General features: G+C 43.2%; 1 protein-coding gene and 1 long non-coding RNA gene across 2 annotated transcripts in view; one reads left to right on the forward strand and one right to left on the reverse strand.

Moving 5' to 3' along the window:
- LOC142362191 (uncharacterized) overlaps positions 1–4,440 on the reverse strand; it is a 26,233-nt gene extending 21,793 nt beyond the window's left edge. Inside the window, exon 1 of the long non-coding RNA XR_012764786.1 lies at positions 4,223–4,440. This is a non-coding gene — a long non-coding RNA (uncharacterized LOC142362191). The remainder of the gene's footprint in view (positions 1–4,222) is intronic.
- DBX2 (developing brain homeobox 2) lies at positions 3,556–26,472 on the forward strand. Its single transcript, XM_075428542.1, has 4 exons — positions 3,556–4,334; positions 16,269–16,364; positions 21,021–21,208; positions 24,387–26,472. The coding sequence occupies exons 1-4, from the start codon at positions 3,770–3,772 to the stop codon at positions 24,705–24,707; spliced, it is 1,170 nt and encodes a 389-aa protein (XP_075284657.1). The 5' UTR covers positions 3,556–3,769; the 3' UTR covers positions 24,708–26,472.
- The last annotated feature ends 1,353 nt before the right edge of the window (positions 26,473–27,825 follow it).

Consider the following 27,825-nt stretch of genomic DNA (forward strand, 5'->3'; position numbering starts at 1 on the left):
CAGCAGAGTTTCCTGGTGAATGGTTAAGTTCAGCCGGGAGTGCTGTGAAATGCTTTAGCTAAATCTAGACTTCTCAAAAGCCTGACTAACCTGGCAAAGTTTATATTGCTTTCAGGATGTCAGGACTGTAAAAAAAAACCCAGCAGGAGTCAGGAAGAGAAGTAAGTGTCAAGGCGAACTGCCTCCTCAGAAATTAAAATGGCAACAACAGGGTGCCCCAAATCTTCTAACATTGTGGGCTGGATGCCAGTTTTGCTTCTCCCTTGTAAGGCAGCTGTGGCTTTTGAGGTTTGGGAGGCTTGCAAGTGGCTTGTGTGGTCAGCTACAGTGGAAGCCCGTACCCAGCACAAGCCCACCCAGGCTCTCCTTGAGGCTGCCCATGTCTGCTGCACGCAGAGCAAGACAGCAGCATAGTTTCCTACTCTGTTTTCTGAATGCTGCCTATGTCTCCCAAAGCACATAAAATATTTCCAAGCCAAATGGAGAAAATGCTGAGCTGTGACAGGACCCCAGCCTGGCCAGAGTGCACAAATCTAATTTTCCTCTCTGTCCGCACCCTGCACTTTCCTGGAAAGAGATACCAAAGGCTTCCCCAGGCTGCCTGTGGGAGACCCATTCATAAAGCAGTGTAGGAAATGCTCGTCCAGAAAAAGTCTGCACAGTGTAAGTCACTGCAACATTATTTGGTGTAAGCTACGCATAAGAAGTCAGCTTATAACAGGTTCATGCCTCACATCAGGCAGGTTCCATACTTTTTATTTGAACTGTGTCCTAAGCTTCATGGTACACCAAGCAGCAGGTGTAAGTCAGAATAGTCTGGGGATGGCACAAGAACAAAGAAACAAACTTATGGTCAAAACTTAAATCCCTCCTGCAGAGCTGGAGCTGTGCTCCTAGTTTGCTGAGTACTTGTGCTACTTCTGCCACTGCTGTTCTGTGGTATCTTGGGGCTGGAACTAAGCAGAGTGGTTTGCACCCCGGTTAGCACAACCTGACAGCGAGTTGCTTTCTCAGGCCAGGACACTCCTCCTCCCCATATATGATCCCCCATATATGATCATCATCACAATGTCAAGGGAGGGATTTTTGAGTGGGGAGGGGAAATTTAGAGCAAAATCTGCCTAAAAATCTACAGCAGCTCTGCAGTGATGACACCACCCAGCCTGAGCTTGCCAAGCTTGCTATTACTTTGAAGAATGTACTTTTGCAGACTGCTGTCTACCATGCTTAGGTCAGACAAAACAGTGTGAGACACCCACCTCCAAGGCTCTGGAAGACGCATCTAACTTAGAAGATGGCAGAAAATTCTTTTATTAGAAGTGCATTTAGATGCCTAAGTCCAGGGCATTGTTTTTGCCAGAGAACTTCAGGATCATTCTCAAGAAGTGCATGTCACTGACAGGATTTGTGTATTATTGCTTTGGCTGGAATATGTCACTCCAAAGCTTACAAGCAGCAAGTAGAGAGAGTGTGGCATTATTTTTGCCGGAAAAGCAAAGTTGGAAATAATGAGTTCAGATAGATGTCTCTGAAGTGTCATACACAGAATCCAGTAAAATTATGACAAAATTTGCTAGCTATTACTCAGCAGGGCCACAGGCATATGTCTCAGAGACAAAGTGCTCAGAGGCTGCCCTGGTTTAGTGAGTTCATTCAGCTATTCTACTGTACCACGCCTACTGAAGCTCACACCAATGGCTTTAGGTCTGCACTGGGAATCTCTTGAAAAATAGTATTTTCTGTGTTATTGAAAACTTGGACGAGTTCTCTGATCTGGTTCATGGTGCTTTGTTGGTACAGCTATGAGAGCAGAGCCAGAATATGAGTGAGAGGCCACTGATAAACAAAAATAGGAGAGAGGAAGGGAACTGCTTGAACACACGTTGCAATGAATGGGTTGAACCCTGGAACTACTGACGAAACCTGACATGAATTGTTAACCCATCACATGGCAACCGATCTCTCTCTTCCATGGAGCAGAGCAAATTGTCAAATGCTACATGTTTTGGGCTTGTAATTCACAGAAATGCGCAACTACCTAATCATACTTTACAGAACTACACAGCTGAGATTCACACAATAGTAGCCACTTTGGCATGAGAAATGGCTTTGGAAGAAACCAAACCCCAAGCTGGTCTTTGAAGGCTACTGTCTTTGACAACCGTCTCTTCCTTGGTGAATACCTTTTATTCATGCAGCACAGCTGGATGGACTAACTGCACTTTCCCAAGTGTTGAATTATGGTTTTCAGTGTCTCAGGCTCTTGGGAACTCTGTTAGAACTCGATCAGTGAAAGGAAAGACAGAATAAATCATTAAGTGTAAACAAATTTATGAGGGGTAATGGGAAAGGCAGCTACTTGCAATGCTCAAAAGCAGGTGCTCTCCTGGGACGACTCGCTTCTTTCCCTTAGAAACATGATTAATATGTATCTGTGAATCTTAATATTGCAGTGATGCATATTATCTTCAGATGTACTTTGGGATCTGCCAGGCTAGATTCTGTCCTTTTCTATGGCAAGAGGCAACTCGGTCTCAGAATGCTCACAGGCAAAATACTGGCATTGGTATCTTGAATTTACAAAGATTAAGGCCTTCAGATCTGTAAACTTAAGTGCTTAAGCTGTGGAAATCCTTTCAGCTGAGAACAGTTAGATAATGGGAGTGTATCAAGGTAAAACTATCAGATAAGCTCATCTTGGTCTTATTCTTCCTCATACTTTGAGGCACTCCTGAAGGTAGAAGGTCAGACTACATGGGCCCCTGGTGTGAAGCATTCTTATCAACTCCTGGGTTGCTGTTCACCACAGGTAACATCTTCTTGCTGCCAAGGGAGTAAGTGCCAAAACTCCGGCAGGGCCAATCTACCCAAGGATATGAAGGAAAGCTTGGGACATCCGAGCGCTTCATTCACATCTCCCACGGTTACTACTTAGTCCCGCATCAGTTAGACCATCCTCCTAGTTTTGCTGCCTGAGGACCCACTTCTCCAGCTGGTTTTAGCTATGAACTACCCTGACGTCCAAGGGGTGACGCCCCCACTGCTATACAAAAATAAGGGACGCACCTGCTCCAGAGGATTTTGCAGGGAATATCCCCAAGATGAGACTGGTGAACAAATGCTTTGAAATAAAAGGCTTTCTCTGCGAAACAGGGAGGTGCTTTCAGGTCTTTGGGAAGAGCATCCCATTTTAACTTTCTGCATCTGTGTTTGAGCTGGAAAGTGAGACATCTTTGCCACATTACACGGTTTGTAAGAAAATAAGAATACATGCAAGGAAGCAGAAACTGAGCCACCCCCGCCAATGGGTGTTTATGCCCACAGAAAGCATCGTCCCACATCTCAAGGAAAACACAATTAACAGCACTGCGCTGATCCTCATCAGATTTATTAAGACAAATGTTGAAAAACCAGCGTGCATCTGTGTGGGTAACTAAAGGCGAAAAAAGAAAAAAAAAAGGCCAGATAAAAATGCCCAGAGGGAGTGAGCTAATGACTATCTTCCCATTACCTCATGGGATCATTAGGTCGACGTGACCTCGCCGCGGCCAGCACCGGAGCCACCTCCCCGCCGGGCCGGAGGCCGGAGGCCTTTCCCTTCCCCTCCGCACAGGTGCAGCCCTGCAGCGGGAGGCCGGGGCGGGTACGGCAGGGCAGCCACCCCGCGCCAGGACGCTCAGCTCCCCGCCCTACCCCCCTTCCCCGGGGGGCTGCCGGGCACGGCGGCATTGTTGGCCGCGTCCATCACTCCCCGGCCCCGGCTGACATAATGAATGCGCTTGGACACACCTTCCAGCCCGGCGAGGACGCGCGCAGCGAGCCGTCTCCGCGGAGAGCCCCGCCGAGCTCTCCCGCTCCCTTCTCCTCAGCCCTCGGCGACGCGTCCCGCAGGCCCGCCCGGCCCCGCAGCCCAGCGCCCCGTCCCAGCCCAGCGAGGGGCCGCGGCGGCCGGGCCGGGCCGGGCCGGGCAGGGCGAGGGGGCGTAAAAGCCCTCGCCATGCTGCCCAGCGCCCTGTACTGGGACCTGGTGGGCTCCTCGGCTCTGCTCAACCTGCCCGCGGCGCCGGGCTTCGGCAACCTGGGCAAAAGTTTCCTCATCGAGAACTTGCTGCGGGCCGGGTCGCCGCCGAGCCCTGCCCAGCTCCGTCCCCTCCCCGCGAGCCCCGTCCCCCTCAAGCTGTGCCCCGCGGCGGAACAAATCAGCCCCTCAGGGGGTCCCTACCCGACGAAATGGGCTTTCCAAGCGCTTAACTCCTCCGCGGCGGACAGCGGCCGCCCGCCACCGCGGGCTTCGGCGGCGGAGAGAGGCGGCGTCTTGCCGCCGGCGGCCACAGGTGAGCGCCGGCCCCTTCCCGCGTCCCGCCGCCGGGGAGACGGGGCAGAACGGGCTTCGCGACCGCTCGGCTCCGCGCCTACGCGCGACGGGGAGAGACGCGGCCGTTCCCCTCCGCCCCGGCGAGCCCGGAGGCGGCGGGACGCCCTCCCCTCGGGGGGGGGTGCTGCCGGCGGGCCGCTGGCGACGGGACCCCGGGGCGCGGGCGAGCGGCCGGCCGTGAGGGCAGCGGGCCGGCGGCTTGGAGCGGCGCGGGCCGGCGCACCTGCGGAGCCGTGCGCTGGTGGTGACGGGCGCTCCTCACAGCCATTAATCGCCGTTCCGTCAGGTCTGCGAGTTCTTGCCAGCCTGAAGGGATGGTGCAGGAGCTTCGCCGCCAACAGGCGCTCCGGGAGGGTCTGGAATTCCTGCTTTGGGGAGAACGACGAGCGGTCGCGTCCCCCGCGGTAGCGACAGCGCGGGAGGCGGGAGGCAGCTGTCCCCTCCCCGGGCGCCCCGTCCCTGGGTGACAGCGAGGGCGGAGGGACCGGGCTCTTCCTACCAAAAAGAAAATCGGCTCAGGCAAAGCAGGCAACTTTCTGGAAGTTTTGACAAAACCAAGGGCGCAAAATAAGGAGAAAAATCTTTAACGCTGTGTAGAAGGTCTGTAGCTGGCAGTCGGGTGGGGTGTTGGGGTACCAGCCCGCGCCTCGCTGGGCGCTGAGGGGAGCGGTCCCGGCCTGGGCACGGCCCGGGCTGCCGCCGCCTTGCCGCCCCCCTCGGCAGGCCCGCGGCGGCGAGCCGGGCCGTGCCGCTCGGCGGGGAGCGGTCGGGGCGGCGGGACCGGCCTGGGGCTCGCAGAAACGCGCGCTGGCTGGACGTGGAGCTGCTTCACGGCGCAGTGCAGGAATGCGCGCTCTGGCAGTCGGGGAGCTGTTGGAAGTTGAATTCAAAGTTGATTTATAACATTCAGTATTAAATGACTCGCTGTGTATCTTGTATTTTGCCTTTCCGTTATGATATATAAATTCATTTCAGTCTTGTGTGCTGTCTTCAGAGTTGTTATATGTGATCATGCAGTTTTAATTGTACATAAGACAAACAGAATCATGTTTATTGAAGTAAGGCTCTAAGGTATGAAGCCAAAAGGCTCGTTTTAGAACCAGAATTAATAACAGTTGTTTTCTTTTCAAACATAATTTTACTTGAATTAAATCCTGCAAACTGTTCTGCAAAATCCCAAACAGTTTTTGATCCTTTAGCATGATGTACTTTAAAGGTAGGCAAGAGAGAGTCAAAGAAGTGTACATTAATATTTCCAACTATTCCAGACCACAGCTGCAGAAAGTGTTAAGTATATCAGTTATTTAAATATGTTTATTTTAACCAACTATAGGCCAGGGCAGAAAATAGGACAAGTATCATCTTTCTGGAATTAGGTGCGTATTCTTCACCCCCAAGAAAAAGCTCTAGAGAAAATGCTACATTTATGCGTACAGAGCACATGTAAAAGGGGAGATAGTAGGCGCCCCAGCACCCACTGCTATAGGTGAACTTTTTCTAAGTATTACAGGAGTTCCCGAATGCCAATTTTTTCAAATGCTTGCTTCCAGGATTAGTTCTTTATTTGATTGGCCTACAGTGGTACTTGTGAACTTAGGAAAGTGTTGTAGGTCTGCCTAGTGATTCGGAGCCCGATCCTACATTTCTTCTGATCCCACACCTCCCCGGGATTTCAGAGGGAGCTTTGCACAAAAGCACCAGGCTGTTATGTTTGAGCAGTGGGAAATGCTGGGTTTCCTCATGCATTATGCACTCGGAAAAAAAGTCTCCTGCAAATGTAGATGTACAACAAAGGTGTCTATATTCTAACAGAGGTCTGTTGATTCTGATCTGAATTACACGTCTTAAAGTGATGAGGGCTCTTAGGTGTCTGAACTTTAATAAATTTAAATTAGATTTGAACTGGTGTGCTAAGCCAGATTTTGTGGTTTCTAAGGAGTCTCTTCTTTCTAGTGTAGGTGTACACTGGGGGAACTGTTCAGACTGGGCACTTGCATTTGTGAGTAAGGCTGGGGTGGTCAGTCTGTGTGTTATATTTCTTGTTTATGCAGTGACAGGAACAAAAGAGTGTTTTGCCAGAATAAGAATTTTAGCTTTGAGGGACTAATGAAGGTATTTTAGCTAAGGAGTTTGTACTAGGTAGGGTTTTTTAATTTACTGATTTTTGTGAGTGTTCACTGATTTTTGTGAATTTTTTGAGGAATAAACTCTTTCCTATTTGGACCCCTCAAATCATACGGCATTTTGGAAAATTTTGGTCTAAGTTTTAATGAGACTGTAGAACATGATAAAATGTTTTTTTAATATTTCTGAACTAGCAAGTGCTTTATAGATCATGCAGGGACTAAAAGTGCTCTAACAAACCATCTTGCCATAATCCAGGATTTTTAAAATTTAAAAAAAAAAAAGACGTAGAAAAGAGAATTGAAAAAGGTCAGATTTTTTTGAGTCGGTAATCTGTATTGCTCCTATAGGCCCAAATTCTGGTAAGGTCACCAAAGTTCTCAGAAAGGAAGAAATATAAAATCACATCAGGGACTGAACTGAACAAGCTGAACCTTTTTACAGTTCCAAAACCAACACACATCCACAGCACCTATCAAGGAAAGACATGAAGAAAGCACTCCATTTTAATGTAGCTTTTAACACACCATCAAAGTGCTAAAGAATGAAAATCCTGTGTTCTTGCTGTAAGCTGGAAAAGCCTTATCCATGGCTGCAAAGGAGACCAAGTGGGATGGCACTCTTGATCTGTGACATTTGGTCATGGTAGCTTTTCCCTTTGTAAACTCCTCAGCAGCAGAGTTTTATCAGCAAGTTTCCATTCCCATAATTTACAGGTTTCAAAGGATTTAGTTCTTCCATTTAAAGTGCTTATCTGCATACGTATTTTGAGAGTTCTTCTCCAAAATTATCCTAAATGAAAAACTGAAAAAGTACTCGCAAAATATCACACCATAAGATACATCATCTAATGACTGGGCTTGAAGCAAATATGTTTTTGTTGTCTGTAAAAAATTAAAATCACCACTTTCCATTGTTACACTGATTTTTAAAACTGCAAAGTAATCAAATCATAGGTTTTAAAAATTAATTTTATTTTCACTTAAGAGTACAACCACATGAACAAGCAGCAAATTACATACAACTTAAGAAGGAAAAACAGAAGGAGCATTATTGCTAGATCATAAACTCTCTTGCCTTTTGTGATGGTGTGCTGGTTTATACTAGCTTGGGATTCCTGCCGGCTTTCTGGCGTCTTGCTCTGAAGTCCAAGTGCTGGTAGTGAGACACTGAGCATGGCCCGCTAGCTGCAGTGGGCATGGTGAGCGCTGTGTTTCTGTCTAGCTGGACTGAGTTTCTCCTAACCTGTGCATTATGGGCCTGATTCTTCTCTTTCAAGACCTTTTGCAGCAATAAAGTACGTGCATAATGCTGTCTTCTGCTTTGTGAGAACTTTGCAGAGAGCGTGTGTTCATAGCCCTGACTGCGTAAAGCCGTGCAGAATCTGGTTGTGCTTTGTAAGCACTGGATGCCCAGACTGTTCTGTGTGGCTAAAAGCTTTTAAAAATGCAGTGTTGTAAAGCAGCGTTTCCCGGTGAAACATATTACAGCTAGGCAGTTTATACTTGCACTGCCTCTTAAAGGTTGAGGGAAGCTCCAGGTAAAAGTTCTGAGCAAGCTAATAGACTCTTAGGTGTGGAGGAAGTCCTCAGTTTCTGCTTGCTAACCTGGGATTTGGTCCCTCTCCTTGTACTCCAGATTTATCATTATCATCTGGATAAATCAGAAGACTTTATAGTTTTCCTCAGTGTTTTCTGACATAGGAAGATTATCCAGAGGATGCTGAGATGCAGTGTGCCGTAGCACAGGTGCTTTACAGAGGTCTACTCAACATCTTTCCTCGTGACTTGGTTTCCAGAAGTATTGGCTGACACCAGGTCAGGTTGACCTCCTTGAGAAATGCAAAGTTACTCTGCTACCTGAAATTATTTTCTGAAAACCACTGCTCTTCTCAAGTAATTTGCCCTGGAGAAGGATGACAGTAAGCGTATATGTGGCAAGAATCTGGCTTTCTACTTTTGTTTTACCTCAGCTCCCTCTAGGCTTGCACTAGCCTCTGGAACGTGCTACCCTCACTCAGGCAACAAGCTGACTACCAAGTCTCCAGATTTTCTTGTTTTGTAGGTGTTTTCTGGGGATAGATAGTTTCTTTAGGGCGGGGAGATCTATTTGGCATCTTTTCTTATGTCTCGATTGCCAGGAGCGCTGAAACACCTTCATTCTTTTAAAAGTTTTTCTTGGGAGATGGAGTAGTTTCTGTATCAGAAATCCCTGACTGTGTGCAGCATTTTTTCCTGCTTCCAGTTAACTCTCTGAGCCGTTTGATGGAATCAGTTTGGGGTGCCCAGCATAATTAGAAGAGTGGTTGCAAAGTGGCTGTTGAAGAACAATCGTTGTCCTCGCTGTAAGGTTGCCAGAGCTAGACCAGCGCCAGCTACTCTCCGAGCCAGCCACCAGCCTGGCAGCCTGGGCCTGGCAGGGAATACGGGCGTTGGCTGCGCAGTGCTCTCGCCTCTGGCGACTCGTGCTGTGCCGTCTCTGAGAAAGGAAGAGGATCCCCAGTTTGGTCCTTTGTAAGATTTAAGCGCTGCCAGAAGATCTCAAAGCCGCACTAGGAGGACCAGTGGTGGGCTTTGCAGAAAAGCAATTCATTGAAGGGAAGCCGTGGAATCAGTCATGTCTACAGTTAGGGAATTAATTTCTGTAAAATCTGTTTTGTGTTGCAGAGTGAGCTGGTCATCTGAATCTTGTAGTATATTCTTTGTGTTTTTAGAAAACACATGAATGTGATCAGGCAAGTTCGCTACTAGAGTGCAGATTTCAGGTTTCGTTGTACTGTGATTTTTTTTTCACAAATTGCCCTGAATTTTGGAAGGCGAGTTCTCTGCCTCCATTGCCCACCAGAGGTGTTATGCGCTCTTGTATAATACAGCTCTGCAAAATAATTCTTACTCTTAAATTTTCTAAATGGTACTTTTGTGGTCAGTTGTGACCCATAGCAGAATTGGGAAGATAATTTTTTCAAAATGAAAAGCAGTGCAGGTATGTAGAGCAGTAAGAGGCTGTTTCAAATGTCAGATATGTAGACCCTGATCCTTATAAAGTTAGGCACCTAAATGTTTTCAGTTACTTGGTCTGTGTTTCTTTGAGATGAGTCATTGTGTTGGAGGGTAAGTGGCCTTTGCTTTGTGCTGAAAAGCTGATGAAAGTTTCCCTTGAGAGATTGCCTGTTTCTGAAGTTACACCACGTAGTTCTGTAGAGGTGTTTTGTATGTATGTTGAGGATTTTACTTCTTCTGCATGAATCTTAGACAATTTTGTGTTGTTAAAGTCCCCACCTCTGGAGTCTTGTGACTATGTGAATATCTCAGATTTCAACTTGAAAAAGTACTTCCTTGTACAAACGTAAAAAGACTAAAAACCTCATTTGTTAAACAAAAAACAAAAAGAATCCACTGTTTGGTATTTTTTCATTCAGACAGTGTTTAGCCAGTCTTAAGACTTTTGTCTGGTTGGAGCTGGCAATACTGCAACAAGTACAGATTGGTCCAGGCAGGAAATTTTAGCTAATCAGTGCATACCACTGCAATAAATGGTGCATTTTGACCTATGGTAAGATTTCAAATTAGGGCTGCAAAGATGACAAGACAGTGAATTGTCCTCTTGCAGCATATGACCCTAATTTTGCCTTGCTTGAGGAAATTATTTCTACACAAATTGTAATATGTTGAAAGTCAAAGAAAATAACTTTAGTGCCTTTATGGCTGAATTTCATCATTTTTTACAGAGTCTTTATGACTGTACAGAGGATTGTATTCTTTCAGTGTTACCTATGAATGAGAAGAATGTCACAGTAATTCAGATGTTTAATAAAAAAATAGTGTCTTGTCTAATATTGTTGTCTAAATAGCTTGTCTAATCCATAGTCAATAGAAAGAGACACCTCTGGAGGATGACGCAATTTATCTTCTTAGATGTCTGTTTTAAGGTGATGAATCATTGTATAGAGCTACTTATCTCTTCTCATTGCCCATACAGGAGGCCCAGAGAAGGAGCTTAGGCAACACACTGAACTTTCAGACAGAGAAATGGCAGTAACACCCCTTTTGACAAGAGCTGGTAAGCAGAAAGTGCTGAAGCACACTAGCACGTGGGCATCTCTTTCAGGAGAAGCACAAAGCTGGTAAATCCACAGCTTTCCAGATCCCCATCTTTCTTCTCAACAGCAAGGCTGTGTACAAGGCATGGAGAGGGTGGAAGCCACCTTTGCTGCTGACCCCAGGAGACCAACGGAGTCTTTGGCAAATGGTGTAGGGTTTGGTTGTTGCTTTGGGTTGTCACAAAGGTGAAATTTGACCAGGCATTGTCACCAGACTGAGGCATCTGTGTTTCCTCAGGTGGAGAAAAACCGATCATACATATACAGCAAATCATGTCCTAATGGTAAGGCATGTGAATGATGCCTCTGAAAATTGACAGTGATTTACATGATCTCCACTAATCCACAGCATGGTTCTGTCAGCCACTGCGTTGCTACAGATGCAAGGAAACGATGCATGCTGCTAGCACATTTCAGGCCCTTTTTGGTGTGATTACTCTGCTATTTTCTGAAAGCCCTACCGAGACCCAACATAAAAATTCAAGCCCACTCCTCACATCCGCTTTTTGTGTAGGATTTCAAAATATATATTTAGAACTTCAGAACAATTTCTATAAATGCTTGCCAATATTTTAAAACTGATCTGCACATGCTCCTCTGGTCTGCCCTTTTGGCTTGACTTCTTTGAGCATTCACACAGCCGTGCTTTACAGGGATGAACAGGAAGCGAATAGACAGTGACTTTGGGAGTGCTGGAATGCCAGCTCTGAGGAATCTATACCACAGGCTCTTGCGGTAACTTTTGCCAGGTCCATGTGGTGGTGATTGCCGTTGGTGGGATATGGCAGTGACTGTTGCTCCCTTCTCATGGCCGGGGGCTCCCCTTTGTGCTTTGGGGCTGCACAGCTGCTGCTGGAGCATTGCACTCTAAACACGGTAGCTGCTGGGGACAGAGCCATGGTTCATTGTGAGGCCCAGGGCTTGTGGTCCAAGAGCAGAAATGGTGGCATGTGGCTCAGCTGGACCACTAGCCTGGCAGAGCTGCTGCTGGGCTGTTTGCAGAGAGCTCTTCATCGCATGAAACTGTCCTGCAGCTTTGCAAAAGCCTGCTTTAATCACTGCCAAGAATGGACGTAGGCAGCAAACTGCAGTTTACTTGTGCCCATTCCATGGGCAGAAACCATCCAAGTTTCTCAGCTGAAATGGGATCGTTTTAATGGTAATATTTTTAATTTGCCTGGCAGTGTTGGAGCCTGGGCATCACTGTGGAAAGCAGTTCATGTGGGCTTAGCAATACTTGGAGAATTTAAGGGCTATGTTCATGCAACTTGGAGTCTGGCTGTTCCTGTGCTTACTGTTTCTTGTTAGCTGGCTCTGTGCAGCTTTCTGAACACTCTTTGGAGGTGTTGCAGCTCTCTTCACAGGATTATACCACGTTTTTATCAGTTAGCTGATAAAAAACCCAACAAACTAACAGCATGTGCAGTGAAGGAGCCCTGTAAGGGTAATAGCAGAAGTTGAGCGTCGGTTCACTTTTCCTCAGTAGCCATTTTACCTTTGCCCGTTTCCCCTTTCCTGCTGGCTAATGGCCTACACTACTTCCCAAGTAATTTTGTAACACTAGGATTAGGAAAAGCAAACAGTGTCTGGAATAATAGACCATTTAAAAATTACATACCCATGTGAACTGAATTGTGCTTAGGAACCTTACTCTCAAAATAGTGGATAGTTACAGGGAAAGCTTCTAGTCCCACTGTTGGCATGGCTTTTTAGTATGGGAGGGCTTTTGAATTTAGAACACCTTCAGAGCTGGCAGTATATTTTAAAATATCAGTATCTGAACTAGTCTCTGAGTTTTAGCACTGGATGAGCTTGAGGTCCATTTGCATGTTTAGTATCATTTTATTGTCTGTTTGTAAAATGCTTTGAATTCACAAAGCTGAATGTAAATGAACATTATTACTAAAATTTTGTATGCAGCAACAGTGTCAAAAGAATCTGTTTTGAAAAATAGAAATAAATTATTGATTTCATTTTAGATATTTCATCCTATTGTATTTATGACCCAATAAATTTTCTTTTAACACATATAGTATGTTTTTTGGAGTGTCAAAAGGCACTTATATGCTACTCTGATACTTCATTTTCATGCATCTGTGAAGCTAAACCTCTGAAGTCTCACTCTTGCAAAATGCTTAGTTCCACACAGTCTGTGTTTTTATGAAATGGGAATGCTAAGCAGTAAAAGAATTAGGTATCTCGAATATGGATTACTAGGATTTGGCCCATGGTTAATGTATATTCCACATGGCTGGAAGCAACAGCTGCATTTTGGTTACAGTGTACTTCATTTTGGCCAAGCAATATAGAACTAATATTCTGACATTTCGGCAATTTTCAGCCTTATGTGAACAGCAAGCAATGTTTGCTTCAGATCGCTTGACCAACAGATATTGGTAGAGTGGCCATGATAAAAGTTCCCAGAAAATAAAAGCATAGGCAATGCTTTCTGTGTGTTGTCATCAGCACTGATAGGTATTGTGTCATTCCTACATGTACAATCCCAGTATAATTCTGAATATAATTCTGAAACACATGTAAGATACATAATTTTTCTCTGAGTAATTTTCATTCTATTAATGCAGTTTCATGCAGACGATGGAAGCCATTTAGTGCAATGAGTATTCTCTGCTCTTTCTATCAAAGATACAAAACACACTTGCATGTGTTAGCTTGAAGAATTAACATTTTTCTCTGCATAGGACTCCTAAGGTAAAGTCGAGTATCCCTGTATTATGCCATATTTTTTACTGATGTAACTCTGCATAACTGCCACACATTGGTTTGAGTACAACAGCTTCAGCAGACATGACCTGAGGATGTAGTTTGTTATACCTAATGTACAATTCACTTGTGCATCAGTGTAGCTGGATCGTGTTAAAGAAGTTTGTAAAATAGACATACACATTAGCTGTAGGCTTAGGGAGACATAATGCCATTGTTTATTCCACAGGGTCTAGAATAACTCAATCTTGAGAAACGGTCTCAGAAACCACTTGGTTCAGAGTTATTTGAAGGAATCACCTGTATCTTATTTCTTAGGCAAATGTTCTGCCTTTGAGGGATATGTGCCATGCAGGCAGAAAAGACAGCAGCAGTTGGTTGAGGGAATTAAATAAAATACCCAAGAAAGAAGCGTGATTTCTGTCAGCTTGAGCAGAATTAGGGCACATGTGCGTCATGGTGCTGTGCTAGTGCATTAAATCATTACCAGCAACATCCATGGAAATATGTGACTTGTTTGGGGTTTCCTTAAGCAGAATGTGTCATGTTTTGACCCTGATCCATCTCCTGACCTTTATGCTTGCAGCTTGCTTCTTCAGAGGTTTAGTGAATGGCGAAAGCCTATCCTTTCCTATTCCTCTATCTTTATTTACAGGAGCATGCTATCCATCTGAAGCAGTAACTTATTCAATTCTGATTTATCCAGATATCTTCTGGCTGTATCACATAGCATTATGAACACTGCATTATCAAAAAAAGAGCAAGGAACTGGAGAGAGCTAAGAAACCATAACAGGGAATCTCAAACACAGGCCAACATGTCTGATGGAAGTTGTATGGCACAAATAAGGTGCTGGAGCAACGATTAAAGGGAATAGGGCATTGTGGCAGCCAACAAATATTTGAGATGTGTGAAAAGGAAACAGAGAAATGTAGGGTAGGACCTTCTGTATATGTATATGTATATGTATATGTATATGTATATGTATATGTATATGTATTTTTAGAAGTGGATGACTGTAAGGGAAACTTGATAATGGCATGAGGAACATGGCTGTCAAGGAAGGGAGGAAAAGCTCTTCACCTGCGAGTTTGGAAACTGGCAGATAAAACGATAGCGGCAGATAAAATGTATTGTCAAGAGCAAGCTCTCGTGTTCAGGAGGGTGGCTGAAGTTATCTGGCTGGTGTTTTCCTTCTCCATCTCCTGTGCTCCTTCAGTTACAGTCAAATGCTTTCCAACTTAGACACCCCACCAGCTGCATTGAAGCCCCTTGGATATGTAGAGATAAGTAAATTTGCCTGCATGTTCTTGACTCTTTTAAGCTCCCTAGGATACAGTTCCACATTTGATGGTCTCGTGTGAAAGAGAAGTTTTAGAATACTAATGCCTGATGTAAACTATTCCTTTTTGTAAATGTTTTGCAAGCATACACCTCAAAATAAGAAATTAATTCCCCTTGGAGTATATTTATGTTTCATTAGAAATAGTAAAGTGTTGATGAAAAGCTGTAGTAATAAAAGGCTTATCAATTTGTAATTACAGTTAAAGGGATTTTCGCCTAAGCTTGTAAGAATTCAGAAACATATAGAGGTAAACATTTTAAAAATGTTTAGACTTGGGCTTCTACAGCAATAGTTTATTGCTTTGGAAGATCAGCAGATTTGACGGTCAGAAAACTTATTACGATGCCCTCAAATGTACTCGGGAACCTAATTTTGAGTGTTCTTTGTTTTTAATTCTAGTTGAAAAACCTTTAAAAATTAACAACATGGGTTAGATATATTTGTCTGTTTGACTATCTTTCTTCCTGATTATTGATTTCCTAAATTTTTTAAATTTAGATATGTAGTTACTGGTTTTTTTTAATTAGTCAAGTTGTTTCTAGAGATTTGGACAAACTACAGTACAGAATATAGAGCTGTTTGTTTTCTACCTAAACCAAAACAGGAAGGTGACGTAAATGTTTTGATACTGATCACCTTTTACAAGCCTATAGTTCTAGCAAGCTTGATGTATCTATTTTCAAAAGAAAAAATATTCCAAATTTCGTAGTTGACTAGTATGAGCAGAAATTAAAAGGTAATTAAGATTAATGGAAAAGCCCATGAGCTTTATAGAAAAAAATTAAAAAGTTATTAGATAATGAAGGCTTTTCTAAGATTTGGAAGCACTGTTTAGACGTAACAGAGACTTGATTCATTGGTTACAAAAATTCTGTAGAAATTTTGCCAAATATTACTTAATTCTGTGGCATGATTTTACCATTTTTTATTTTATTAAGCAGAAACTTCTTCAGCAAGTGGTTTATTTAAATTTAGAGCACTTTCCCAGCAAGAACAAGTTTACCATCAGGATAGCAGAATCAGGCCCTGTAGTTTGTGCCTGTAGAGCTCAGCTGGATCATGTCATTGCATTTCGTAGAATTTGTTCATAAAAGTTTCCTATTTATCAAAGTCCTTATTGGTTTGGGTACTAGTAACAGCATTGGAGCACAAGCAGAAGAGACAGGATTCACTTTTAGATTCTGTTTTTCCAGGGTGTCATGCTTACTAGAGTTATTTAATATAACTTTTTCAGATGCATTGTGCTCATTATTTTGACGATATATTATTTAAACAATGTGTTCAATCCAAATATTTAGGAAAAAACCCCATAATTATAGCAATTACAGAAGTAAATTTCAAACCTGCAGAGTTTCATTCTTATGATAAATGTATCGAGAGTTTTGCATATTACATGTAAGCTACATGTGTAAAATGACCTTGCTAAATTAAAGAGCAGTTACTTGGCTTATCATTGTTTGCCTGAAAAATATCACCATCTTGCAAAAAAGGAAAAAGAACTTGTGGGGCAGGACTTTACACACTGACTTTTCGGAGGACTGTTGTTATGAATATCACGTAAGCTCAATGGATAATCAATTAGATCTATGCTTTCTCTGCAGCTCTTTGCAAACACTTTTTTCTGCGAGCCCCGCCATTCTACTCAGCATGCTGCGGTGGGTCCTGTCAGCACCCTGCGTCCCCCACTGCTTTTCCAAGTAAGTTTTTATGCTTCATCAGTAATGCTTGAGTTATTCTGTAAACCAAAGCAGCGGGATTTAATCTCTTCTGGAAAACTAATTGGTGATGCAATGGCAGCAGCTAATTCCTTAGTAAAATCACAGCAATCCTATTCAGAGGGCTTCCAAAGATTTATCAAACTTAAGTACACTGAGCAATTGTGAGAGGTTTCTAATGGCATTGAGACACCCAGACAGAGCTAGCCTAGGAAAGCTCCTTGTTTTCAGTTTGCCAGAAAAGATTCTTTAAAATCAGTAACTCCTTTAAAAATCTGTCTCAATAAATGTTTGCAAATAGGAAAAGAAAAGAGCTGAAAGATCTTAAAATGGATGCTGCATTTTAATGTCTCTTAGGGATAAATTATGGTTCAGGAAGCCCTAGCATTATTTAATTAAAACAATCATTCTTTTCATAGCAGTCAAATGCATGCACATGTTTAATTTGTTTTTCTTTTTTTACTTATAATGTAGAAAACTGAAGAAGTAAGTGGAGGACAGTTTTGGCCAGTATACACTGTACGTTCAGGATTAAGACCTGGCACGCACTCCCATTTAATCCAAATCTAAATTTAACCTTTATTGTGAAGGTTGCGTACCATAGTGTAAGAATGGATATTCATGATTTTATGTGTTTATGGGTCAGGAATACAAACAGAAGAGGCATTTCCTAGTCTTTCAAAATGGAGAAGAAGCACAAATTGCCTTGCAAATCCAAATGAAAATTGGAGCTTATGCGTGCTCCAGCATATACTTTTTTATCACAGTTGCATTCAATCCCTTCCTGACTACGTGCATGCGTTTTATGAATGTTTCAGAAGGGCAGTTGCTAAGTTGAATATTCTTGACAAGTGAGGCAGCAAATGCTGGCAGTTTAATGAGCTGCAAGTTTCTGAGCACCTCTTTAGGGGGCTGACACTTTCCCACAGAGCGTTTTACATGGCCCCGGCTCTCCCACAATGGCTGACAGCACCATGACCAATCACTGCTTTCACTTTACTCATCCACACGCGACCTCACCACAATTTTTCACTGTGCAGATGAACTTTAGGAACCATTTCACACTGAAAAGGCCTGGGCAAGGGTCAGTTGCCCTTTTGTATGGCCATAAAGCAATACTCTGTGTGCCAGTCTTTTCTCCTGTCTCACATTCCAAGAGATTTTCTGGACACCATTTAAAGCACTTGACTGAAAAATAAAGCAGTGAATGAAACTGACTTTTATAGACTCATTCTAGCTCATCTTCCCATATAACCCTGTCTACCTGAAAAGGGATTTAGTGGATGAGCTGAGTGTATACAGGGACTTGCTGAATACATAGGCCCATTATCAACTGTGGGGATTGTTTATTAACCAGGACTGATACACTACTATTTTGGAAGTGACCTATTAATTGTCCATTTAACTAGAATGTATTGAATTCAAATGAAAAAATGGAAACCATGACTAAAGCTTTTACTTGCTCCTTCAAGGTGGTCTCTGCCATGAAGGCAAATGAAGATTGTTCCACAGATTAAGAGGACATTTATCACTATATATTAGGATACAAAGGAAAGACTTAAAAAAAAACCCCAAAGCAAAACAAAAATCAAATCAGCACCGTAGGAAGTAGTTGGTAACAGATTCACATTTACGTCAGCAGGGCACTGAACCTTTTCATGCACATTCAGAGCGACAGGCTGCAAACTGACTGATTTCATTTTGGTAGAATTGTTGTAACGTATGAACGGCTGCCTGTCCCAACGTACTGAAAAATCCTTTAATCCACAAACCGAAATTTAGATTTTGTGTGAACAGTTGGAATGCACTTTGGAGTATGGGGTATTCCTAAAAAAATTCTCTAGTCCAGTCAGTTGGGCGTGAGTATTTGTTATCCCAAACACGAGTTTCAACTTTTTTGACCCAGTGGCTGTTTGTAGTGAGCATTCTGCTCATCATTAAATTTTGTTTAGTTAGGCTTTTAAAATCAGTCACATACTGTGCCTTAGAGTGTGTAGATTCTTCACTATTAAATCAGTCTAATACAGGTGTTAAGCTGTACCCTGCGTACTGCCTGTACGGGAATTAATTGGCGCCTTGGGGCTCCAGCAGGAGGTTTTGCTGATTGACTGTTAACAACCAGCCAGGCAAGACAAATTTTAAGGTGTCACATAATCTGATGCTCTCTATCCTTGGCTGACAACTCCATTGTGGCATGGAGGCCAGGAGGCAAGGACCAGCCCTGTAACGCCTCTTCCCTCGCTGGTGTCTCTCGTCCCACGGTGGGGATAAGAGAAAGTACCAGCTCTTCTGCTGTCAGACTGTACCTTCTGGTAAACTCGAGGATGGCTGATGATGCATCAGAAATTACTCGGAGGCTACCTGGAAAAAGGTATCTAAATTCACCAAATTCGAGCAAGAAAGACAGAATACATGCTTGAGGAAGAAGGGCCAGTGTTTTCCCCGGGCTTCATGGGCAGGATGGGAGCTCAGGGTGAGAGTCGTGAGGGAGCTGTTCTCTCCTCAGAGAAATATGAACCCAGCTTGCCCTTTGCAGAAACCTCCATCGTGGCATTTTGACTTTTGTTCTGCAGATAGTTTATTTTTGTTTGGATGGAGTCTGTGTCTCACTGTGTCATAAATATCAGGACAGTAACCAGTAGGTTATGATTTTTGTGTATGATCTCAAATATGATTTTGAAAATTGAAATACATCTGTATAAATTTCGACTTCTTTATGTTGTAACATTTTAAATCCTAATAATTACTTATTGCCACAGGCTGTTATGGAGGACACATGTAAAGATGGGTTCTTAAGGTGTAGAAAAATTCAAGAAGGGCATGTCTGGCAGACTGCAATGGTCTGGTCTCTAAATCTGTTACGTTTGACAGTGGCAGTGTATTTTAGGGAAGGATCATTGCATACTTGCTGAGCTTCTAATATCCTTCCTCTGCTGGTCACAGCTGGAGGCAGGATACAGCGGTAATGTATGTAATATCAAACGAGTCACACATACACCACAAAAGTATCTAGTCAACTTTGCAAGACATACATGTGTACACTTTAGTTTCTCAGCACTATACATACATAGTTCTACAGTATCCTCAGTGTGTGCGTGTTTGTTTCTCTGTGGGTGTTTAAAGATACACATACCCTTGTGTACATATGTATAATACACAGAAATTGAAACGTGGTGTAGCCCCAAGGAGCAGTTTGTGAAAGCTGCATCTGGATTTAATTAGTATTTTCAAGAGCACTACAAATTGAGCAAATGTATGTAATCCCCCCTCACCATTACAGCTGACTACAATAGATAGACTTTTCCGTGAAAAAATGTGTAATCTTTCAGAGAATCTGCTTTACATGGGGAATTTGCTATTGGCTTTGATATGAAAATGATCATATCCTTGATAGAAATGGAACAGCAGCACACCTTTGCAGCTGCTGTCAGTATAAACCGGGGTGGAAATCTTGGTCCATTTACGTGGGAAGGTGGGTGGCAGGAGGACAGCATGGGCCTTTGCAGTCTGAGTTGTGTGAGGTACAAACTAAAGCCACCTTTGTGGCTGCCCTCCTACAGAAAGATCATAGGTATCAGTGGCTATATAGCCATGGCACAGGTTTCTGAGTGAAAGGGCAGCTCTTTTCTGGCCTACTCGCAACAGCTTCATGCAGTTGTCACATCCAACGCTTGGTGACAGGCCCTGTTCAACTAGCCCCTGGTACTGCTCCCTGGGTGAGCATTTGGGGAAGCCGGGAGTGCTGGAGGCATACCAAGCCTCGCCAGGGACTGTTCCCTGTACACCACGTCCTTCTAGGGGAGAGGGAGCATGGGAAAGCTTTATTAGGTGTGAGGAAGGCAAGAGATTTATCTGGATTTGGGTTTTCTTTACTCTTTGTGAGGCCAGTGAAGGGAGAGTGCTAGCACTTCTGCTTCTCCACTGCAGGTCTGTCCTCCAACTTTAAGGCTGTTTTCCAGGGTGGGGTTCTCTCTAGGCATGGATCGAGGGATGTGATTGGATTGATTGAAAACTGCCCTCCCAGGACTTGCGGTGAGATGTCAAAGGATTAGAAACCAGACTGAAAGGAATAAGTTCAAATACTCCCCAAATCCTGTAATAAAGAAATTGCTGTGGTTTCCAGAATAAGCAAGTGAATGGCCAGGGATTTTCTGAGAAATAGTTCACTCTGAAAGCCTTTCGTTAGTAAACAAAACTAAAGAAAGCCTATTTAGTTTCTCTGAATTGGTATTACAGACCACTTTTATCTGGTTCTCCATTTCACACAAGGAGAAAATAAACTCCTAGGAAAACTTACTGCAGTTTACTCAGTGATGATGATGGGCAAATGAAAGTGGAGAAGTTTCTCCCTGACTATATTTGAATTTTACAGTAGCATGGGTCCTGTGTTAATGTTCCTCTATGAACTCATCTGATTTACTTCTTACCATGTCAAGGGGAGACTCTTGACCACTGACAACACCTCTAGATCCAAGTGAGGATTTAGTCCTTCATGAACATGACTGAAGCATTACAACACACTTATAACACCAACAAATCAAAAATAGGACAGTAGTCTGCTGGCATTATAATGAACAGCAATTAAGTCTCTCTGATATGTGTTCGATATTATGTGAAACTCTCATCCATTTCCACTAGGAGAGGAAAGCGTGTTGCCTCTTCTAACTCAGGAGTCTAACTCCAAAGCCCGGAGAGGTATATTAAGAAGAGCTGTCTTTTCCGAAGACCAGAGGAAAGCTTTGGAGAAAATGTTCCAGAAGCAGAAGTACATCAGTAAAACAGACAGGAAGAAACTGGCCATTAACCTGGGTCTAAAGGAGTCTCAGGTAAGGAATGACAAAACATCTGTGACTTTCTCTCTTTGAGGAAAAATCTTCAAAATGGCTTTGAAGGAGGAAAATTGAACAGCACAGGGGCAGCCCTGAGCTCCTTCTGAGAAAAGACCTCAGTAAATCAATGGCAGTTTTAACCAAGGAATGGTTGAACAAGTTCCTAGTTTATTTCCTGAAGGTGTGCATTCAAAAGTTGATTGCTCCATTTTCACACAAAGTGGGAGGAACATGAATTCTACATTTCATTTCCAGCTCCTGTTTTGCTGTCTGACAGAGCCCTCTCGGGAGCTTTGGGTTAGGGAATGGTGGTCTATCCCACTGACTGACAGGCAGTGCTCCAGGCAGAAAACAGCAGAGCACAGAGACCTCCTGCCTTCATCTGAGCACCCTTTGCACTCACAGATGAACAGCTAGTGACAGTGCAATCAACGCAACTTGCTCTGAAACCATTCTGCCCCAAGAACCATAGAATAGCTTGGGTTGGCAGGGTCCTGTAAAGGTCATCTAGTCCAACCTCCCTGCAGTGAGCAGGGACATCTACCACTAGACCAGGTTGCTCAGAGCCCCGTCCAACCTGACCTTGAATGTTTCCAGGGATGGGGCATCTGCCACCCCTCTGGGCAACCTGTTCCAGTGTTTCACCACCCTCATTGTAAAAAATTTCTTCCTTATAGCCAGTCTAAATCTACCCTTCTTTAGTTTAAAGGCATTACCCATTGTCCTGTCGTTACAGACCCTGCTAGTAAGTTTGTCCCCATCTTTCTTAGAAGCCCCCTTTAAGTACCGGAAGGCCGCAATAAGGTCTTCCCGGAGCCTTCTCTTCTCTGGGCTGAACAGCCCCAGCTCCCTCAACTTCTCCTCACAGGAGAGGTGTTCCATCCCTTGGATCATTTTTGTGGCCCTCCTCTGGACCTTCTCTAGCAGGTCCATGTCTTTCCTGTGCTGGGGGCTCCAGAACTGGATGCATGACTCCAGGTGGTGTCTTACCAGAGCAGAGCAGAGGGGCAGAATCCCCTCCCTCGCCCTGCTGGCCATGCTTCTTTTGATGCAGCCTGGGATACAGTTGGCCTGCTGGGCTGAAAGCGCACATTGCTGGCTCATGTCAAGCTTTTTGTCCACCAGTGCCCCCAAGTCCTTCTTGGCAGGGCTGCTCTCAATCCCTTCACCTCCCAGCCTGTATTGATAGCGGGGGTTGCCCTGACCCAGGTGCAGGATCTTGCACTTTGACTTGTCAGAGGCAGGCAATGATCCCTACAGAAACAAACTTAGCTGCACAAGAAAAGAGATCCTTGGGGCTGAGAGAAACTGTAGAAGGAAAAATTTTGCAGGGTGACCTTCTAAAATGCTCCCACTTAACTTACCAATTCACATTTCACAAGATTTTTCACATGAGTCGGAGTTGGCCTACTGCAGGGCATTAGAGTGTAGCTGAGGATCTGATACCTCCAGTGAGCTGTTCTAACTGAACGAGTACATTAACAGTGGTGCTGAGCAGCAGTAGCCCAATCTGGAGTCTCAGGGGCCTGACCTAACTGCAGATAAAAACAAAGGAAAAGTGCCTGGCTTGAAGAGCACAAAACCTGAAAGAAACTGGAAAAAAAAACTTTGTGGGGCCATGTAACAGCAGAAAATGAACATGGTAGCCACTGGCAGGTGGGATTCTGAAGGTGCTGTGCTGGAGGGGACACAGATCTCTGGAGTACATCTGAAAGACAGTGGGAGAGTGACGGTACAGTTTTATTTCTTTGCATGCAGCAGGAGTGAAATTGCTTAAGATACGTATGGCGGAAGCTGTCCGGGGGGCAGAAGAGCCTGGGAATGGCAATGGGAGCTCTCATCATCTTTATCGTGGAGATTTTCAGAACTTGAAAAGGCCCTCCACAATTTGATCTAACTTTTCAGTTGGCTTTGCTTTGGACAGAAGGTTAGATCTTGTGTTCTGGAGTGGTTCCTGGCAACCTGAATGACTGACTCTATCACAAGCACTGCAACTATAAACAAAAAAAGAAGCAGAATGTGGTGCTTCTCAGTGTGGAGAGCAGAGCTGTACTCTCTGCAGGATAAACTATTTCAGTGAAAATGTGCAATTGCACTCACCAGTGTGTTGCCTAAAAATTTCTCAATATGTAGCCAAATTCCTATTATTTTCCTTTTGAGTGTTTCATCTTGATATTCAAGAGAGACCAGGGGAGTAAAAAATAATGGAATGACACATAGATAACAACTACCACTACAGGAAAATAATTTCATGATAATGATAGACCAGATGATGTCTCTGTGATTTTTTTTTGTCTCCTCATGAAAGGAAGAGCAGTTGCTGTGAAGGTTACTTCTTCAATTTTCTGAGCAGTTGTGCTGGAGGAACAGTACCTGCCATCTAAGGCAATGATTCTCAAACCTTTGAAAGCATAGCCCCTTTGTCCTCATATCAAGTATCTGAATACTAGAACCAAACACAAATACTTAAGGCAAAATACAACACAATCTGAATAATCTGATTGATCACCTGCCCCCATTTCTTCTCTTTGTGTAAAACCAGTTCCTAGATGTGCATTTCCCCAAGGTTTTCCCAGCATTTCATAAATGCCTTTGAACGCTCATGATCAGGCTTTGCAACTCACAGTTTTTGGAAAACAGGTTTTATCTCAAAAGCATATGGGTTCTAGGCAACTCCTGGAAAACTGTATTTAGGCAGACAAACTGTCTTTAGATCCTCACTGCTGTGTCATATGTCATAACACGCATTTTGAAGCTATATGGCCAAGCTGTTTTTAGCTATGCTTGTGAATGGGACAGTCATAGTTCTTAGAGCCTCTTTTAAATAGAAGGCTTCACATTGCCAGTAATATCACTTAGTTTTGTTAATGACAATTCTAGTTTACTCTGAGAGTCCTTTTCTGACAGGAATCCTGTCCCTGGCCTCTGGGATGTCCTTTTTCCAGTCTAAGCCAAGTAATCACTTGTTTGAGGTGGAGAATATTTGGCCCTACTGTAGTAAATAGTGATGGGAAAACCCTCGGATAATGTCAATCAGTGAGCTTCACTGGATCTACTATAGCAATGAATAAGGAAGGAACATGAAACTAAGGGGATGGAAAGGAAAAAAAAGCTTGTTAGGGCAAAGTTGTTTCAAGAGAAGAATGATAATAAACTCTCATTAACTTGCAAACAGGTGAAAATTTGGTTTCAGAATCGAAGGATGAAATGGCGAAACTCCAAAGAAAAAGAAGTGCTTTCAAACAGGTGCCTCCAAGAAGAAGGTCTTCAGGAGAACTACCTCTCACGATCCGCCATGAATTTTACCTCCCCGTGCCCATCTGTGTGGGAAGTGTCTCAAGAGCAGGCAAGTCCAAGGTGGAGGGAGAATTCTCCAGGAAATTCTGAAAGACTGACTGGTACACAACCACCTCCACGAGCAAATTCATCGCAGACCCCACTGTATTTGTATCCTGACCAAGACACTGCAAATATGGCAGTTACATCATCAGCTTAAGGAAATAGGGGCAGTTTGTAAATTGAGTGGAGAGCACAGGCTTCAAATGAGCAGTCTTCTCAGACTAACAGTATTTGGATGTTGTAAAGCTAACTAGTTTATGCCCCATAAATTTGCTAAAGTCTAACACCATTAAAATGACAAACAACTAATGATTTAAGAAGTATTCTTCAATACTCGGTCTTTTCTTGTGTCTTTTCCAGTCTTGTACTGACCTTAAAAGTGAAATAGGAACTGCTGGTAAGTGAAATGAAGTGAAGAGCGTGAAGCTGAAGTTGTGCTCTGATTTACGGATTTGCGCTGGATATGATACTCATTAAAGACACACTGATAGAGAATCACTTTTATCTCTCATTGCGGTCAGACCAATTAATTTGTTTTGTGCGTGAGATAAGAATAACCCAATTTCCCTCAAGACAGCAACTTGCTTTGAGTTCTTTTTGAAATTCACTAAATGACACAATAGGTTCATACTAGTAACGTAAACATTTTTAGTATGTTTTCTCCGTCTGTCTTCACCTATATCAGTATTCAGTTAGTTTTAAATGGCATGGCCACAGGTAGGCTGGTAACCCTAGTAAAGTATTCAATACTAGAAGACAACCAACCAACCCTATAAAATATTCTGTGTTTAAATCACCTTGATTTGAATGCATACTGGGAAACACAATTCACCAACTCCTGTCTCTTCTGTTGTGGATGAACCTTCCAAGCATTCTTAACTCTGAATTTCAGTGGCTTTTGTCAGACTGTTAGTGTGATCTCTTGTAACTTCTTCTGTAATGGCAATATGCAGAGTTGTAGCCCAAATGCTCTAAGCAACTGAACTATAACTGGAAAAACTGCCACAACAGCCATCTCGGAGACGTACTTAAGGAGATGGCATACCACAGTAGCCTTATTCCTTACTTATTCCTATTTAAGCTGGTGCCAATAAGTACACATTAGCATATGTCTGTATCAAAGACAGGACAGTATTCTGTGTAATACAAGTAGCCTGAAATAATAATATTATTAAAACTGCTTTACTTAAAATGATTTGCTTGCTTCATCCACTTTAAGGAAATCACTCTATGAAGTTAAGTATCTTTTTTTGTTTATTTGCAAGACTTTATCGCTCAAAATGGGAGCAGAACTTTTTTTAATCATACACTTATGAATGCATTTGTTAAGAAGAAAGACTAAAGGTGTTGTATGTTACAGGCAAAACCTTTCAGAGAACATTATGGTTTCACAGGGACTATTTCATTTCTGGCAGATTCATGTATTTTGTAGTCAAAAGAGATGATTATGATAACCTAGTCTGGCTTTCCTTATCATGCATGCCATGTATGTTTCTAATTACTCTTGCCTTGAGCTCCAGAGCTTTTTGAACTGTATTATATGTCTTTCAAAAAGCCATACAGTTGTTATTTAACGTTTTACCCTTTGGTGGATGATCTACTGTTCCCCTTGTTACGTTGTATTATCTGGGAGGTGAAGTTTAGATACATTTTCAGCTAAAAAACTTGAGATTGCAGTGATGAAGCTTGTATCATAAAGTTAATGCGTGGTCAGGCGAGTTTTACATCCCGCCTTGTGCATGTCCTGCCCTCTAAGTGGTCAGCTGTGCAGTCCTAGCCTTGCACTATATGTCATTCTTTGCATGTGATTTCCTACGCTTGTAAAAAAAGAAATTACATAAAAAATAAGAAGTCATCTCTTCTGGTGGTTGCAAACCCTCATTAGCGTAAGCTGCCTAGATACCTGCCCTCAGAAGGCACTTGAAGACATTCAGCATGCCATGCGTTATATGCTGTTCAGTAACACAAGAAGTTTATTCCTATCCTGCAATTGAAATCCCAGAACCAACTCTTACTCTGCCTAAAACCTTTAGGGGTGGACAGAGAGACTGTGTACACATGGGCATGAATTTACTGTCTCATTGTCCTGTTGAAGTCATGGTCCTGCCCTGTTTCACTAACTCCTACCTGAAGGACCAGCAAGTTGCTGGTGGTCCACATTGTTCTGAAATGGCATTTGCTAGGGTCTGCCTGCAGTGAAAGGTGTGCAGGTATTTCCAAATTACCGTCAAATGACCAAGTGGAGGTAAATGTGTGTGTGGGTATTCATCAGTGCTTCCCCTTTTGGAGGAGATCAGTGTGTGGTGGGGGCGACTGGGGTTTTCCCATCCCACCTTTCAGGGAAAGGGAGTCTTCACAGCTGCTCATACTCTGTTACTGCAGGTCAGTTGAGGATCAGTGTTAGAAGCAACACTTCTGGAGAGGGGAGATGGGATTCAGAGTGCTCCCTGGGAAATGCTTTCAGCTGATGGTGTTGCAAGCACCGAATGTGAACCGCTGTCAAAACTCTGAGCTGATGTGCTAAACAGAATACGTCTGTCTGAAGGATGTCTCACTTGAGGCAAAGATCAAGCAAGGCTCATGCAGGATTGGTTTCACAGTTATAATGTTATACATGTTTTAAATTCTACAAGTTCTGGTTTCACTGTAGCCTATTAAAACTTACACCATTTCACGGCCCTCCAAATCTTTTAAAACCTCCTACCAGTGTTCTTGTTCCACAGCTAGAATAAAGTTTCACTATGCCAGACAAAACATTCTTTACTTGAAAATGCTGATCAAGCTTTCTTAAAAACCCTAAAAGTATACATGTGAATTTTGAATTATGCCTAAAATAGTCTAATTCAGTTAGTCAAAATGTATTTAGGCCCATGACATATACAACCTTGATTACTCTCATTTTGAGCCTTTTAAAGGAGAAGTTTCCCTTCAGTCCATACTGTGAAAACTTCGTAAATGAGAAACAGCACCCAGTATGAATAGAAAAGTATGATATATTTTCAGTGCCAGTCTTTTCTGTGTGAAGGATCAAGTAGTATTTGTTTTCTTCAAATAATGTATGCACACTAGTTATAAAAGAACAAAGGGAGCACAAATTATGTGCAAAACCCCCAGCAGATATTTGAAGTGCTTCATAACAGCCACATTGCAGAGGTGCAAGGCGTAGAATGCATCTGGTATTATGGAGTGATGTGATAGATACCGATGGCACCTCACAGTTAAAACCAGCAACACAGCACTTTGGCTTCGAAGGTACGACCTATCGGATGACCTTG

This window comes from Opisthocomus hoazin, chromosome 8 (assembly GCF_030867145.1).
Source record: "Opisthocomus hoazin isolate bOpiHoa1 chromosome 8, bOpiHoa1.hap1, whole genome shotgun sequence".
NCBI lineage: Eukaryota > Metazoa > Chordata > Aves > Opisthocomiformes > Opisthocomidae > Opisthocomus > Opisthocomus hoazin.

Coding starts and splice junctions, on each gene's coding strand:
- DBX2 (XM_075428542.1), top strand. CDS start 3,770: ATGAATGCGCTTGGACACACCTTCCAGCCCGGCGAGGACGCGCGCAGC. Junction 4,335..16,268: donor CTTGCCGCCGGCGGCCACAG/GTGAGCGCCGGC, acceptor CTTTCTCTGCAG/CTCTTTGCAAACACTTTTTT. Junction 16,365..21,020: donor GTCCCCCACTGCTTTTCCAA/GTAAGTTTTTAT, acceptor CATTTCCACTAG/GAGAGGAAAGCGTGTTGCCT.